This window comes from Artemia sp. Qi Xiang Cuo, chromosome 6 (genome assembly GCF_049724085.1).
Source record: "Artemia sp. Qi Xiang Cuo chromosome 6, ASM4972408v1, whole genome shotgun sequence".
In the NCBI taxonomy this organism is placed as follows: domain Eukaryota; kingdom Metazoa; phylum Arthropoda; class Branchiopoda; order Anostraca; family Artemiidae; genus Artemia; species Artemia sp. Qi Xiang Cuo.
In genome coordinates, this window is record NC_142799.1 from 31495466 (window position 1) to 31513784 (window position 18319).

An 18319-nucleotide genomic window follows, 5' to 3' on the forward strand; every position below is an offset into this window, starting at 1 on the left:
TTTTTTTTATTTCATTATCTGTCTAGATCCGTGATTCCCAACCTGGGGCGCATGCCCCACCGGCGGGCATGGAAATATGTTGGTGGGTCATGGGCAGGACGTGCACCCTTCAGATGGCTTAACTTCAGATCCTCAATTTTGAGGTTCCTTTTTTGCATGAATGACGTCACATTCAATGGCATTTAAAGAACAAAAAAAAAATGATATTATCACAGTTAAGACACGCATTGTATAAAAGGTGTTTTAATCAAGAAAGGGTTCCGGTGATTTCCCCCAAAGAAACCCCCCCCCCAGAGATTTCCAAAGGTAATTTACCCCCCAGAAATTTCCCAACGTTTTAGATTTCCCCGGAAATCCCCCCCCAGGATGTGTCCCCCCGCTGAAAATTCTCCCCTCCCCCTCTCTGAAATAATTGCCACCGGGGACTACCCTTGCCTCAGACATATTTGCATCGGATGTCACCCATGGCTCAAAAATTGTTGCAAAATCCTTCTCTTTCTCGGGGGCCTAAAATATAAGAGCGATTGGAGAACACTTTTCAATTGTCAAGTAAATAGTTGGTTATACACGGTAATACATACACAGTTAAAACGCCACACTTTAAAACTAATATTTTTTGCAATAAGCCTCAGGTACTGCAGCGTCCCGACGTTCCCGTAGTTTTCCATCTGTCGTAGAATTCTGGCATCTGGCTTAAGTGAAAAACAGCCCTTCATTTCAGTGGCTGGAAAGCCTTTCCTGAAGGAATTCTGCAAGCCCAACTTGAAATCAGACAATACAGATGTTGTGCCTCCGTTCGTCAAATGAGACTTTAGTTCGGTAAGAACTTTCAAATACGTGTCCTCTGACTTGTTAGGCAGCAGTGCAGAAACGCATGGAATCACCTGATCCTCGTACAGGCTGTGCACAACGACACGCTGGTAGAAAAACTCGGGCACGGTCTTGAACGTTCTGTCGACGAACCAGTGAGAAGACGAATCGAGGAGCTGAACTGATGCGCCCGTACCAAACATTAGGATTCTGTTTGAATCTCCATGACCGCTGTCGTAAATTAGGACGGACCTTGTGGAGCTAGGAGGGTCGGAATAACCTACGAGGGGAAATTTTCAGGGGGAAATCCCCTACGAGGGGAAATTTCCGGGGGGAAATCTCCTACGGGGCGAAATCTCCTACGGGGGGAAATTTCCGGGGGGATCTCCGGGGGGAAATCTCCTACGGGGCGAAATCTCCTACGGGGGAAATTTCCGGGGGGGATCTCCGGGGGAGGGAAATCTCCTAGACCCGACCATCATCTGTAGAATTACTAAAATAATATAATTGAAACTACCAAATTTATACACAACAAAATAAATTATCCTCATTTGGAAATTTATTTATTCATCATAAAACAGCAGTGTGTTTAAGAAGAGAATCCCAAATTTAAGGTGTTCCGTCGAAAATACGTTGTATACTTGAATTGCAGATGCCAGGTGAGACGTAAACGTCTGGTCCTCCAACAAGCAAGCAAGCAGTAATTTCTTAGGCCACACTATTTCCCATTTATAATAGAAATGAAAGTAGGATATAACTGAGGAAACTTTGAACTAAAGCAGTGAATTTATGTATATATTAATAAAAGAAAAAAAAATTAACTTCAAGTCCGAAATCAAAAAGGAAAAAAGTAAGATAATCTAAACAACTAGATCTAAAAAAAAGAGAAAAAGCTGAAGAAATGCAATACAATAAAAAGAAAAAAATCAAAACGAAAGAAGCTCATATTTGAAAGACTACAGGATTTCGATAAAGTCTTATTACAATTAAAAAAAAGTATTACAGGGCAGATCTTGAAATATTTTAAGTAATTTTGTTTCTTTTAATCAATGTTTATCTAAGTTGTCTTCGATTGTGTTTGGTAAACTTCCATATGTGCACATTTAGTAGAACAATTTACATCAAGATTGGGCACATTTTTTTTACAATTTTTGATACAGGATAACCTTATCAATGGTTGTAATGGCACTACAAGTCTTTTGCTTCAATTCAGCAGTGTCCAGTATTTTTCTTGGATGCAGGATAGCTTTTAAAAAACCCCATAATAGAAGTCCAAGCCAAGAGAGTGATATTTGACAATTATGATGGTCACAGACTGGGCCCAACCCTTCAAATCTATCGACCTGTAAATTTTTGATAGATGAGTTGATAAACATACGGTCCCTAATGTGAAGATGCACCATATCAACACATATTGGATCAGAAAGTCATTTCTGTAGGCTTCTTGAACCTGAACATTCGCTTCCGCCTTAATAAACCAGAATAGACACTGTGTTGTTCCTTGAGGACTGGTCAAATTCAGTAGTTATTGTGAATTTTGTTTCATTTTAATAATAATTTTCCAATGTTTCAAGTTCTGTTCGAACAATTCCAAAGAAATAAAACTTAAAGTGAGTTAGTGTAACAAAAATGCAGATTTAAAGTGAAACTCACTCTTCATGAGTTATTTAATTTCTTGACACCCATGAGCTAAATTGCCGTGTTTTACTCTATTTTAGTGCCCTGTTGTAGCTACCATCTTCTATTTATTGTCAGCAAGAGTTTTTCAGCAGCACAATGGAGTCCTTATACGTCCGTTATTAGTATACTTTAATTTCTTTAATTTGGTTTTCTGCTAAAATGCAACCTTTTCTTACAATTTCACTAGAAGACTCACAGCGGTACCTACATTTTTCGTCTTCCTTAGGTTTCTTCCAAATTTGGAATAGTAAAGCCTGCCCTTTGAAAATGAAAGGTAAACCGAAGATTCCACTGACAAACTTGAAAAAGGAATACACAGATTAAAATGCTGCTTCCCCAGACATTTATTTTTAAATCTATTAAAATACTATTATAAATTAGTGTTTATGGTTCAATCTTTGTTATGTTTTTTTTTTCTCCCTAAAAGAGCTGACGGTGCCCCAGGGTTTGTCTCCAAACTCTTTTGAGGGCTGTCAAAATCAAAATAATTGATTTTTGTTTTCCTTCTATTAAATCTACTAGCCGTACTTGCAGCTAGTAATTAACTAAGTGACAAAACTAAAGTCATTTATTGAGCCGCAAATCATGCTATATACACAATTCTTACTAAAAACAAAGACATTGGAGTTAAGAGGAAAAACCATATGAAACAAATATAGTAATGGTTAAATGTTTGAAATCCTTTTACTTCTTTGTGAAAATTTCTTACAGGATACTACCAAAAACTGTTTTTGGAATCAAAACATTTCTGGATTTTGTCATGTAGGTTTTTAATGTCTCAATAATTTTAATTTTTAATCATTCTCAGAAATTTTATGATGGAAAGGTAGTCTGATAAGATGATAGAATCAGTTTGTTTTGGAAGGATGCAATATTTTGGTTGGGGAGGATGAGATTTTGGAGGAGGTCACAACTTCACAAGCATACGGAAAAATACGACTTATTTGTTGAGAAATTTTCTGATGATTCATATAATCATATAATATTTCAGGGCACCCTGGCTCGAAGTCCCCTCTCCGTACGATTCTGTACATGGTCTTTTAAAAACGGTAAAAACAGTAACTTACAGAGTCGTCACGGTTTCCATTCCCAGTGGTCCAAGACTTGTAGTAGATGTTTTCTCCGTCGATCTGTCTGACTTCCCCTGGTGACCTGGGGAATGTAGGAAGTCATGATGTGCTCCCTGAAAATGAATAGGCTGATTTCACAATTATTTGTCTTACTAGCTAACGGATAAACTGACAAGTAGGATTGATATTTAGCAGAAATAGAAAAAAATTATCCAGGTTTGGTGGTAGCTATATTTTATTTTTTAGCGAAAGAAAAATTCTGGGATTATAAAATATTACAAAAGCAAATAGCGTGGGTTACTTAAAAATTCAAGCCTTAAAAACATTTTTTAAGAAAACAAAACATAAGAAAAATTAGCCAGAATACCTAAACAGTAACGTAGCAGCGTAGCAGGGCAAATGTTATGAATATGATAAATCTTAGAAAAATGTAGGCTACAATTTTTACAGTAATTATCATTGACTCTTAAACACAGAAACATAACACTTAGTAGTATTAGCATCAGCTCAAATAATGCTATAGAGACACTTGGATAGTTTAGATACCTTTCAGTCTGATAAGAGTTTCTTATTGGAAGAATCGGAATTTTGTCTAAATAGTACTACTACTACTACTAATGCTATAAGCTCTCTACACCACCAAGCCACCTGTGGTCAACACGGTTGGTCCCATTCTTCCTCCGCCTCTACTTTTTGTTAGGCCCTAGATGGAGGACCAGTAAAATTCGATCTTTTGATATCCCTCATCTTTCATCCGTAAAAAATGGCCTATCTATGTCAACCTTTCATTTTGCAGCCAGGGACGTAGATCCGGCATTTTATTTGCGGGGGGAGGGGTCAAGAGGGGGTCTTACATCCGGAAAGTCAAGGGGCATGGGCTATAGTATAATTTTTTCTCCAAATTACTGGGGGGAGAGCACGTGCCACCCTTGCTCCCCCAACAAGGCCACTGTTTTCAGCCATAAAAAGTGCATTCAAGCTGTATTTTTCTTAGAGCTTTTTATTTGATATAGGGGGAGTCAGAGAATTAACTAAGACTATCCTTAGAAATACTATTATGTATATTATTTGAAATGCCCTGATACAAAACACTGGAAAACAGGCCCCTTCAAAAGGACTATAGTTTGCAGATTGCAGGTAAATGTTGTGAAGCTTTTGATTTTTTTTTTGCGTAAATAGCAGAAAGCTCATAGACCACTTCAATGAAAATACTTGGAAACTGTTGCAAGGAGAATGGGTTTTCAGTTGGCTGACGTTTGACATTTTGTCTGTAAAACGGCAATTGGAGACGCAGCTTTATAGAATATAGAAGCAAGAAACTGATCTAACAGATATTTTAATCTTGTACATTAAACATTAGCACCGGCAGTTAAAAAAACATTCAAGGTAGGGGTGCCAATTAGAGGGAGGCAGTTATAACCTCACCCTCTATCCCCAGATTTTATTGTCCCGTTAGATTAAAAAAAAAATCGTATTTTCATCGGAGAAAGAATCAAATAAAAAACAAAATTGAACCCACCCCTCTCTTAGGTTTTGAAAAATAGCTTTTTCACATTGTAATATTAAGAAAAATGAGAAAGAAATCCTTGGTCTCCTTATTTTTTTTTATTACTTTTTTTTAAACGGTACCCTTAATTTAGAATACAGACAAATAACAAGGCAGGAATCAGTAATATCCCTTCAACGAATCTGATTGCAGCCCTATCTTGGCGTACTATTGGAGTCGCTAATATTTAGTCTTTTGAGATAACAACATTCCTGGAAACATGCCAAGTCATCTAGTCTTTTGAGATAGCGGCATTCCTAGAAACATACCAATTTTATTTTCTCGGTGAAACAATACAACGAATTCAAGGAGGCCCATATCCTGATTTACGAGAGTTTCTTGGAATATTTCCAAGAATATCAAGAATGATACATTATCTGGTATTGCGTAATCATTTATGTTGTCGGTGAACAATAAAATACGTCCTTTGACAACCCTCACATCTGGTCCTTTGAGATAACAACTGAGCTAACAAAAATTTTTAGCTTCTAAGCAGTTTTCGAGTGATTCTATGAAATTTATGTCTGATAAATGAATCTAACATTAGATCCAGTATTTCCTGTGGTAGAAGAACGACACGTTACTCGAATGAGCAAACAAGTCATTGATGAGATTATATTCTTAGAAATATATTCTTGTTAATCAATGTATTGTTTCTACGATGCTAGCCAACTGATGTGAAGCGTCACAATATCGTAAAAAATTAATTGCGCAATTAATTTTACAATTAGAGTTGTATATATGGTAAATGCTATCAGTGATTTGTTCCAGGGCACCTTTTTTGGTATCACTCTATGAATTTACATACCACAGTGATTTCAACTTTTTCAACTTTTTCAACTGAATTTTTTCAACTTTTTTTTCGATGTCTTAAAATCACATTAAATGTACTTATAACAAAACAGAACATATTGGATGTTTAAAAATACAAAATAACGATGATATAAATATGTTGGTCATGATTTTTTTCTGTTAGAAAAATAATATTCGCACTGACTTTTTCTTTTTTTTGAACTTAGATTTTTTTCGGGAGTGGGGGGGGGGACTTAGAACTATTTTGGGACTTGGAATTTTTATTGGACTTAAAGTTATTTTGCGGTGAGTATTTTCCGTTTTTTCGGGGGATTTTTTCCGCGGGGAGGAGGGGGTTGTTGTACGTCGGGTGGGGGGTATTTCTCTGGAGGGGGTATTTCCCGGGGGTAATCTTCGGGGAGGATGGGGGGAGAGGGTAAACACCGGGCGTAGTCCTCAGCACACCGGTTTTCCATTATCTGGCTTGCGCATGAGTTTGGGTCCCATTGTTCCCCTCCAGGGCCCATTTTTCCCCTCCAGTGCCCCATCTCCCCACTCTAGGGCCTCAATTCCCCACCCCCAAAATTATTTGCCCCCTCCACCCAATCTTTTTAACTTTGATTGTTTTTTTAATAGAAGTATTTCAACTGAAAATGTTTAACTTTTTTTTCGATGTATTAAAATCACATTAAATGTACTTATAACAAAACGGAACACATGTGATGTTTAAAAACACAAAATAAAGATGATATATATATGTTGTTCATGATTTTTTCTGTAAAAAAATAATATTCGTACTGACTTTTTTCTTCTTTTTTGAACTTAATTTTTTTTTTGGGGGGGGGGGGGCTTAGAATTATTTTGGGACTTGGAATTTTTATTTTACTTAAAGTTTTTTGGGGGGACTCAGAATTTTCTTAAAGACTTGGAATTTTTGGGATGTCGTATTTCTCTAAGGTTACAGATCACACCACAATTGGTTTTCACTTAGGTTACATTATGTTAACTGCTTTTAGTTAGGTTCATTGGGGCTCAGTAAGCTTGCGTGCACGTTTACTGAGAGCCAAGAAATTAGTTAACGTAGTGTAACCTAAGTGAAAACCAGTTGGGGTGCCATCTGTAACTTTAGAGGAAAAATTGGTAGCATTGAGGCAGGAAAATAAAAATGGTGCCATCTATGACTGTAAGTTAACAGATGACATTAGTAGGGACGTGAGTGAAGTATTCGATGTCGAAACAAAAAAAAAAACCAAAAATTTTTCTAGATTAAAAATCAAATATTTTTCATTTTATTTTAAGCTGCAAAACATTTTGTACAAAATGTTTTACATTTTGAATAATAAGTTTGCTTTTCTCCATCTCATCTCAAGAAGCAATGTATTTTGATCAACACCATCGCATATTTTCCTTCTCTTATTTCAAACAGCAACACATTTTGTAGAAAGTGTGTTTGCCTGTCTCTGTATCTGTCTTTGTATGTTTGTGTGTCTGAGTTTGTATGTTTGTGTGTCTTTTTTCCTCTCTCTCTCCGTTTCTATTTGTCTGACTGTGTATTTACCTGTCTCTGTGTCTGTCTTTGTGTGTTTGTGTGTCTGACTCTGTGTCTTTGGGTGTGTTTTGTCTCTCTCTTTCTCTCTCCGTGCCTGTTTGTCTGACTGTGTGTTTGCCTGTCTCTGCGTCCGTCTTTGTGTTTTTATGTATCTGACTCTGTGTGTTTGTGTTTTTGTGTGTAATTTGTCTCTCTCTTAGTACAAGTGTGCCTGAACGTTTGTTTAACTGTCTCTGTGTCTGTCATTGTATGTTTGTTTCGTCTGACTCTGTGTGTTTTTTCTCTCTCCGTGCTTTTGTGTCTGACTGTGTGTTTGGCTGTCATTGTATCTGTTTTTGCTTTTGTGTCTGACTCTGTGTGTTTGTGTGTGTTTTTTTCTCTGAGCATGTTTGTCTGAGTTTGTGTTTCCTCGTTTCTGCGTCTCTCTTTATGTGTTTGTTTGTCTGTTTCTGTGTGTTTCTCTCTCTCTCTCTCTCTCTCTCTCTCTCTCTCTCTCTCTCTCTCTCTCTCTCTCTCTCTCTCTCCGTGTCTGTGGGTTGGACTGTGTGTTTTCTTGGCTCTGTGTCTTTCGTTGTATGTCTGACTCTGTGTACTTGTGTTTGCTTTTTGTCTCTCTCTCTCCGTGCCTGTGTGTCTGACTGTGGGTTTGCCTATCTTTGTGTGTATTTGTGTGTCTGACTCATTGTTTTTGTGTCTATTTTTGTCCCTCTCTCTCTCTCTCTCTCTCTCTCTCTCTCTCTCTCTCTCTCCCTCTCTCTCTCTCTCTTTGTGCCCGTGTGTCTGACTGTATGTTTGTTAGTCTCTGCATATGTCTTTGTGTATCCCACTCTGTGTCTTTGTGTTTGCTTTTTTGTGTCTCTCTCTCCGTACCTGTGTTTCTGACCGTGTATTTGCCTGTCTCTTGTCTGTCTTTCTGAGTTTGTTTGTCTGAATCTGTCCTTTTTTCCTTCTCTACGCACTTGTGCGCCTGACTGTGTGTTTGCCTGTCTCTGTGTCTGCCTTTGTGTGTTTGTGTGTCTTACTATGTGTGTGTTTCTCTCTCTCTCTCTCTCTCTCTCTCTCTCTCTCTCTCTCTCTCTCTCTCTCTCTCTCTCTCTCGCGCGCGCGCGCTCTCTGTGTTTGCCTGTTTCTGCGTCTGTCTTTGTGTGTTTGTATGTCAGACTCTATGTCTTTATTTGTGTTTGTTTCTCTCTTTCTCTCTCTGTCTCTCTTCCTCTCTTCCTCTTTCTCTCTCTCTCTCTCTCTCTCTCTCTCTCTCTCTCTCTCTCTCTCTCTCTCACTCTCTCTCTCTCTCTCTCTCTCTCTCTCTCTCTCTCTCTCTCTCTCTCTCTCTCTCTCTCTCTCTCTCTCTCTCTCTCTCTCTCTCTCTCTCTCTCTCTCTCTCTCTCTCTCTCTCTCTCTCTCTCTCTCTCTCTCTCTCTCTCTCTCTCTCTCTCTCTCTCTCTCTCTCTCTCTCTCTCTCTCTCTCTCCTTGCCTATGTTTCTGACTGTGTGTTTGCCTGTCTCTTTGTCTGTCTTTGCGTGTTCGTGGTCCGACTCTGTGAGTTTGTGTATGTGTTTTTTGTCTGTCTCTTTAAATGCATGTGTATCTAACTGTGTGTTTGCCTGTCTCCATGCCTGTCTTCGTCTAACTCTGTGTGTTTGTTTTTTACTCTCTCTCTTCCCATACTTGTGTGTCTGACTGTGTGTTTCCCTGTTTCTATGTCTGTCTTTGTGAGTTTGTGGGTCTGACTCAGTGTGTTTGTCTGTGTTTTTTGTCTCTCTCTCTCTCTCTCTCCGTGCCTGTTTGTCTGACTGTGTGTTTGTCTGTCTTTGTGTATTTAAGTATCTGATTTAATGTGTTTGTTTGTGTTTTTGTCTCTCTCTCTCTCTTCTCTCTCTCTCTCTCTCCCTCTCTCTCTCTCTGTCTTTCTCTCTCTCTCTCTCTCTTTCTCCATGCCTGTCTGCCTGACTGTGAGTTCGCCTCTCTTTGCGTCTATCATTGTGTCTTTGCGTGTCTTACTCTGTGTGTGTTTTTCATCTCGCCATCTCTCTTTCCGTGCCTGTGTGTCCAACGATTTTTTTACCTGTCTTTGGGCGTTTGTATCCCTGAATCAGTGTGTTTGTGTATGTTTTTGTCTCTTTCACTCTCCGTGTCTGTGTGTCTGACTTTGTGTTTACCTGTCTTTGTGTATGTCTTTGGAAGTTTTTGTTTTCTCTCGACGTGGCGCTTATTCCACTTTGGGGTCATACACGAGTATTAACTGTATCTGTTGGTCTATGAAAAATCTCAATAAAAACTGTTTTGGTCTTGCTTTTATCTCTTAGCGTAATCAGCTATGCAATCAATGGCCATTCTATCTCATGGTATTAGAATGCCATTAAGAAAAAAGAACTCTGACCTATAAAAATATCAAAAAATCCTCTGGTCTTGGTTTCACATCATAGTGTAAACAGTGAGGCAGTGTGGTCAAAAAAATTGTAGTCCCAAAAATTGCAGGTGTTTAAGGGGAGGCAGTCCCTTCTATATACGGAATAATTTCTGTTCGTTTTAAGTTTTAATGTCAATTCTTACTTTCAGTTAAAAAAAACTGTAAACCTTTTCACTATTGACCGTACATGACATTTTCTGTAAAATTGTTGCAGTCTTAGTTAAATAAATATTGAACTGTACTACGAATGTTTTATTATTCCTTTGGGTCTCTATTGTAATCAAAGGGAATATTTTCCCCTCTGCTTCGTATGGAAGCAGTTGTCGCTGAAACTTCGGAAGGAGCTTATTCTATTGGATACTGAAAGTTCAAGATTCTAGTAGCCTTTTTCAAAAAAATCGTGGTAGTGAACTGTAAGCAAGGAGTGAAACAGCTCAATAGTAGCCGAAGCTGTATAAATAATAATTTTTATATCAATAAATATATCAAAATAATTTACTTATTATGCTGATTCCAAATATGTAAGATTCATTAAGCTTAGTGTCACCCATGAAAGTCTACTAGACTGAGAAAAAAGAATCTTAATGAAAATCACACCATCAGATTCAGCTTATCAAAGAACACTGCTGTAGAAATTCAAGCTCCTATCTGCAAAAGTGTGGACTTTAGTATCTTTTGTCAGAAGAAAAATCACGGATGCTTTTTTTTCAGGGGTAATCGTATCGAACCAATTGTCCTAAAACATCGGGAGAGGGCTCAATTTAACGGAAAATTAAAAGCTCTAGTGCCGTTTTTAAGTGATCAAAAAAATTGGAGGGCAACCAGCCCCACTATCACATCCATTTTCACCCCAAAATCATCCCATCAAAATTTTGAGAGAGCCATTATGTTCAGCGTAGTTAAAAAGTCCCAAAACTATGCTTTTGGAGATAACATGACCCCCCCCCCCTCGGTCCCTGAGATAAGGCCTCAAGTTACAAAATTTGCTCATTGTTTATGCATAGTACTTTTTATTGGGAAGTATACAGACAGTTTTCCAGGGAGGATTTTGTTCTTGGGGTGGGTTTCCATGGGGATAATTTTTCGGATGGAGGAAAAATTTCCAGGGGTGAACTCTCCGTGAAAAATTTTACTCTGGAGGGATTTGACAGAATTGCTCTACGAATTTTTTACGATTTTTTTTATTTGTCTTACTTTCTGTTTGCCTAATCCATTTTGCATGTAGAAATATTTTTGGGGAATTGTAGAGAAGAAATTTTTATCGTGTTTGGAAATCTGGGAAATAATTTGCATGGAAGGGTAACTTCTGGAGTGACTTAAAAAAAAATTAGAACTTAAGTCTTTTTCAAATGAAAGTATGCCAAGGAGAATTTTTCAGGCTGAATCTTCTGCAAGAAATTTTACGGGGGGGATTTTCAGTGAGGATAAAATTTCCCGAAAGGTTTTTACGCGTTGAGGCGTATTTTACGTGGGAGAAACTTTACGTAGAGGAGTTTCCCGTGAGGGTAGAGTATTTTTCACGGAGGGTGAGCCATATTTACTGGCATTATTTGAAAAACGATCAGAAATTAAATCTGGAAAAACTAGTGTCTTTTCGACCAAACGTAAGGAACAACATAAAAACTCAAAACGAACAAAAATTATCCGTATATGAAAGTATTGTCTCCCTCTTCAATTCCTTGCTCTATACGCTAAAGCTTGACTGTTTGTCCCAATATTTAAAGAACAACTCCTGAAACACAATGGTCGTTTTAATTAGAATGGGAAGCTTTTTTAAAAGTGCTAAGAACTTATGCATGCACAGCAAGGTACTGAGGAGGGGGGCAACCCCTTCATACACGGAAGAATTTCTCTTCGTTTTGAGTTTTAATGTAGCTCCATAGTTTTAGTCGAAAATTTGTTTTCTTTTTATTTGATAAGCGTAAAACGAGATTGGATGGCAACTAACCCACCTCCTATGCACCTTTTTCTCAAAAGACAACTGATCAAAATTTGTTCAGCATAGTTTAAAGGTCCAATAACTATGCCTTTGGGGATGACAACTACCCCCCTCAAGCCTTTGGTGCAAGGGCTGTAAGTTATAAAATTTGCCCATTGTTTACACATAGTATTTGTTTTTGCAAAAGGGGGCATGTTTGACTTTTTGTGTCCAAAAAGACCAAGGGCATTCAGGTGAAGATTTCAAGAGATTTAGAGCAGAGTGTTCAAAAAATCCAAACACGCTATGTGCATGCAGGTTGACAAAAGGGCGTATCTCACGAATGACTTAAGCATAAACATTCAACGAATGATGATGGGGACGATCAATTGAACAAAAAGTGATGTGTGCTCGCTTTTACTACTAGTGCTACTGCTACCACTACCACTAGTACTACTGCTAATTCAACTCCTACTTCTATTGCAACTACTATTACGGCTGAGGACATTAAGGTGTAAATCTTAGAGAATGTTGAGGGAGAAGTTGAAATAAATTCAAAACACGCTATGTGCATACCGATTGTCAAAAGGGTGCATCAGTAATACCTTAGGAATGACTTTTTGAAGCTTAGTTGAAGCTTCCAGGATATGATGAGGGGGAAGTTCAACTAACAAAAAGGCAATGAGTGCATACTGCTAGTGTTACAAATACTACTACTACTACTGATACAACAACTACTACTACTGCTACTGCAACTACTACTACAATTACTGCTGCTGCTATTACCACTACCACTACTACTACCGCTGCTGCTAATACTCCTGCTACAATAATTGTAACTACTATTACCACTAAGGCTAAGCATATTAAGGTGAGAATTTCAGAGGTTATTGAGGGGGAAGTTGAACTAAATCTAAACATACTGTGTATATGTATGTATTGTTGTGGGGAATGTTGGACTAACGAAAATGCAATATTTGCATGTTACTGCTACTAAACTTCGGGGAATGTTCTGATGATGTTGAACTAACTGAAAACATACTAGGTGATGTAGGTTGTCAAAAAGACATTAAAGCAATGTCCCAGGAGATGTTTAGGGTATTAAGTTGAATATTTCGGCGTGTGTCGAGGGGAATGTTGAGAGAAACAATAGGTACTATGTGAATACTGTTACTAATGCTACTGCTACGCTACAACTCTGACTTCTAGTGAAGCTAAAGGTATTAAGAATGAACCTTTCAGGAAATTTCTTGAGGAATGTTAAACTAGTCAAAACAATTAATGAGCCTCTTGTCAAATTTACAAAACTTTAAGAGCTTTTTTACACTGTTTTGTCAAAAGGTTGTACCTTTAGTATCTCAATGTCTCATTGTCAAAAAGGCATGTAAGGAATAGCTTAGGAACAGCTTAGAGCATTAAGTTGAAATTTTCAAGGTATAGTGAAGAGATGTTTAACTAACCATAAAAGGCACTAAACGCATGTTACCTCTATTGCTACTATTATTAATGCTATGAATACTACGTTTACTGAAGCTGAAGGTATTAAGGTGAAACTTTCAGGTATATATAGGGGGATTTTGAACTAAATCAAAACGAACAATGTCCATTCAGGCTGCCAGAACGATCTAGAAGGAGTTTCTCTGGAACAGCTTAGCGTATTAAGTTGAAACTTTCATGGCGTGTTGGGAGGGATGAGGATGTAACCAAAATGCATTCTGTGTATGCTACACCTACTGTTGCTACTTCTGCTACTACAACTGCTACCACTACTACGACTATTACTACTGAGGCTAAGGGTATGAAGACGAAGCTTCCTGGATATGGTTGGGGGTATGTTGAAGTAAATCAAAGATACTCTGTAAATGCCGGTTGTCAAATAGGTGTATCAGCAAAATCTCAAAAAAAGTCTAGGATATTATGTTGAAAATTTCAAGGTATTTGAAGGTTGGGGTGTTAAACTAACCAAAAAGCACTATGTGCATACTATTACAGTAGTATAAGTATAATCTATTCAAAGGAATGCCCTCCCTTTTCCCATAGGATTTCCACGACAGTACTGGCAGGATTCCCATCAGAGCCCCTCGCCCTTTAAATAGGTCCCTAGGAAAATAGCATAGGATTTCAAAGGCATGCCCTCCCTTTTCCCAAAGAATTTCCACGACATGCCCTGTGAAATCACGACAGCCCTAGCAAGATTCCGAAAACATACCCTGGCAGGCTTCCAGGAATTCCGGATGACGCAATATTTTTTTATAGAAGATTAATCGGAGAGTCCTCAGTATAATACACGAGTATCAATAATAGGGGTTACTAGCCCAGGTGTTCTATTAAAGGGAACACTACTAGCAACACACCCTTGCGCTATAAACAGTCATATAAGAATATTAGCATGGGATTTTAAGGGGTCAGATAGGGAGTATTAAGTGGAGCTCCTAATCCCTCGCACCTGTGCAATGTGGCTCCTGTTTCCAGGCGTAATATATTTGACGCAATCTTATTTCCGATGGCAGGATACCCACGACACACCCCTCTGGACTCCGATGACGTCACGCGACTTACCCAGTTTAAACGATCAGGTGTTATATCGATGACCAAATTTTATATAACTTTGCAACATGACCCATGGGGGAATCCCCACTTGTAACTTAAAAACAGCAAACACCTTACGCAATGACGGTTCACATATCCAATGTAAGGACAGTGCCCTTCTTACGTGATGACAGTGCACACATCACTGTCACATAATACTTTTTGGGATTTTATTTTTGTCAAAAAGTTCGAAGCTTTTTTTCTTTCTTTTAACTTAATGGCGGCGCACACTTTATGTAAGGTCAGCACACGTTGCGTAATGACGGTGCGCAAGTTACACAATGACAGAACAACAATCACTGTCGTAGAATACTTTTTTGACATTTTATTTGTTACCCAAAATGTACAACGCGTTTTTTCTTTCTTTGACCTTGCTAGGACTCGAAAAGTCTATTTCTTTCCAAGCAACAGGACAAAACTACTATTCCCAGTATTTTGTTCAACTCAATATATTTTAGAAATAACCTATTGTGTGACACCTGAGATTTCCCATTTTTCGCACACGCTAGAACAGCGAGTTTACAGCCAAAATGTGTCACGCACTCGGAGAATATGTATCCCCAGAGACAATTGCTCTCAAGGTATTTTTAGTAATAAAGACGAAAGTCATACTTAAATTGTGTAAGCACCTAGGTAATAGAGACGCATCCTAAACAATAAATCTTGAAAACACAGACAATGCAAATAAAAGTTCTATTAATTAAAACAAATTTACAACAATATTAAAACAATGAAAAAGCCGTTAAAAAACACAACAAAGAAAAATAGAGCGTGAAAACATGACGAATGAAAAAGCAAGAAAAAATGTATGAATAGAAGAAACGTATGACCCCTAGCAGCTAATTCCAGGGGAAGCGTGCTTGTTGTTATGTATTTTCTTAGGAAAATGGTCCATTATTTCAAACTTAATCTTAACTAACTGAAAGAGTGCATAAGTTCTTTATTTTACTCACATTGCAAGGGTAATTAAAGAAAAAACTTAGCATTAATTAGCTGAGAGAGTGCATAAATTATTCATTTTTAGTCATTTCTATTCTTGTTTGTTTTCTTAGAGAAATGGCCCCGCTATACAATATTTAGCATTAACTTGCCAAAAGAGAGAGTATTAGTAATTTGTTTTGCTGAATGAAGTCAGACTTGTATCGGCATTTTGAAAATATATAGTTTTCTATGATAGTTTTACGCTTTGTAGATTATTTGATTTTGGTTTTTTGCTCATTTTGTTTTAACGGAGTTCTTTAATTTTCTTTGAATAACCAGGATTTTGCTTCACTTCGAAAATAAGCTTGTGAATCTAAATTAAACAGTGTGTTTTTTGGAGGGTTAGAAGTTGACATTTCTTTGCTAGAGCGTAATACCCCAACGAATTCACGCCACAGTACCACACTATTAGTGCTTTCTGGCCCCCTGCGACATCTGTAATCAACATTGTAAGCGTCTTCTAGCGTTTGATCACCCTCAATGGATATATCTTTGTTAAAATTATGCTTCAACCCATTGATTCAAGCTTATCGCAACCCAAGTAATTCATGATGCTCCACAAAACACCCCGTCATTACCACATAACACTTCTGCCATCCACGTGGCACCCTCTCCCCTCATCACCTCTAGGGTTTTTTAACCCTTTCATTCTGAAAATAAGCTGTTGAATCTAAATTAAACAGTACTTCTTTTTGAACTGCGAGAAGTCGGCATTTCTTTCCTAGAGCGTGATACTCCAAGCAATGGATGCCACAGTACCACAATATAACTACTTTGTGGCACCCCTGCGACACCCGTCATCTAACTACATTGAAGTAACACTCATTTAACTTAGGTTAGAATGACCGTTCATGATGCTCCAAGTTAAATGAACCTAACTTAAATATTGTTAACTTAATGTAGATTTTCTGATTTTATTTCAAACAAGAAAAAGTAAAACTTGCTACTTCTAACTGAAAAGTTGTTAACGTAAACAGAGAATTGCTACTTCTAAGATATATTTGTTATCTTTGGCGGAAAACTTGCAGCTATTAGATAAAATTTCTTGCTATTAAGAAAAATCTGTTACTTCCAAGAGAAATTTGATATTATTGAGTAAAATTTGTTAGTATTAAGGAAAAGTTGTTATTTCTAAGAAGAAATTTGTTATTAATAAGTAAAGCTTTGTTATTATTAAGAAAAAAATTGTTACTTCTAAGAAAAAATTTGTTAGTGTTAAGAATAACTTGGTACTTCTAACAGAAAACTTGTCAGTGTAAACAGAAATCGTAACTACTAAGTGAAATTTGCTATCTTTGACGGAAAACTCACTGGTATTATTTCTTACTATTTAGAAAAACCTGTTACTTCCAAGAGAAATGTGATAGCACTAAGTATAACTCTGTTAGTATTAAGAAAAAGTTGTGACTTCTAAGAAGAAATTTGTTGGTATTAAGTAAACCTTTGTTAGTATTAAGGAAAAAAAGTTGTCACTTCTAGGGAAAAATTTGTTAGTGTTAAGAAAACTTACTACCTCTAACAGAAAACTTGTTGGCATAAACAAACAATTTTTCAGTCCTTTAAAACGATTTTATCGCTCACCGAAAACTATTTTGTATTAGAAAAAAGTCCTACTATTAAGAAATAGCTTTTAAATCCAAGAAAAATTTGATTATATCATGTAAAACTTTGTTAGTATTAAGGAAAAAGTGGTTAATTCTAAGAAAAAAATTGTTAGTATTAAGTAAACATTTGTTTGTATTAACGAAAAAACTTGTTAGTTCTAGGAAAAAATTTGTTAGTGCTTAGAAAAAATTGCTTCTTCTAACAGAAAACTTGTTAGCGTTAACAGAAAATTATTACTTCTAAGAGAAATTTGTTATCTTTGACGGAATACTTGCTGCTATTAGAAAAATTTCTTACTATTAAGAAAAAAACTTGTTACTTCCATTAGAAATTTGATAGTATTAAGTAAAACATTTTTACTATTAAGGAAAAAGTTGTTACTTCTAAGAAAAGAAAATTGTTATGGTTAAGAAAAGCATGCTACTTCTAACGGAAGACGTGTTACTGTAAACTAAAATTGTTACTTCCAAGAGAAATTTGTTATCTTTGAGGGAAAGCTTGCAGCTGTTAGAAAAAATGTGTTATCATTACGAAAAACCTTTTACTTCCAAGAAAAATTTAATAGTATTAAGTAAAACTTTGTTAGTATTAAGGAAATAGTTATTACTTCTAAGAGTATTAAGTTAGAGCATTAGTAGTAAAAACCTGTTACTTCTATTTGTTAGTATTTAGTAAAAACTTGTTGCTTCTAAGGAAAAATTTATTAGTGTTAAGAAAAACTTGCCACTTTTAACTAAAAACTTGTTAGTCTAAAAAAAAATTGTTACTTCTAAGAGAAACTTGTTATCTTTGACGGAAAACTTGCTGCTTTTAGAAAAATTTCTTGCTATTAAGAAAATCCTGTTACTTCCAAGAGAAATTTGATAGTATTAAGTAATCATTATTAGCAATAAGGAAAAATTTGTTACTTCTAAAAAAAATTTGTTAGTATTAAGTAAAACTATGTTAGTATTAAGGAAAAAACTTGTTACTTCAAAGAAAAAATTTGATAGTGTTAAGAAAAAATTGCTACTTCTAGCAGAAAACTTGTCAGCATGAACAGAAAACGGTGCCACGGTGGTGTGGAGTGTTTTGGAGGTTACTATGAAAAGCTTGGATTGCTAAAACTTTAATCAATGGGCTTGAAATATTATTTTTAACACAAAATGTTTGAAAAACGTCACAGGGATAGTAATGTGATATCAGAGGGGTGACACAGAGTAGTAATAGTGGGGCACAGTGCCAGAAATTGTTGGAAAATAATAGCAAAAGAAAATATATCCATTGAGGGTGTTCAAACGTTAGAAGACGGTTAAATAGTGATGATTGGTGTTGCAGGGGTGCCAAAAAGTAGTTTTAGTCAGGTACTGTGGCGTGAATTGCTTGGAG

At 36.7% G+C, this 18319-nt stretch overlaps 1 protein-coding gene across 1 annotated transcript in view; it reads right to left on the reverse strand.

Moving 5' to 3' along the window:
- Positions 1–18319, reverse strand: part of Hk (potassium voltage-gated channel subfamily A regulatory beta subunit hyperkinetic) — a 193292-nt gene that overhangs the window by 120982 nt on the left and 53991 nt on the right. The window contains exon 3 of the mRNA XM_089090152.1: positions 3558–3673. Within this exon, the coding sequence (XP_088946278.1) occupies positions 3558–3673 (116 nt within the window). The remainder of the gene's footprint in view (positions 1–3557; positions 3674–18319) is intronic.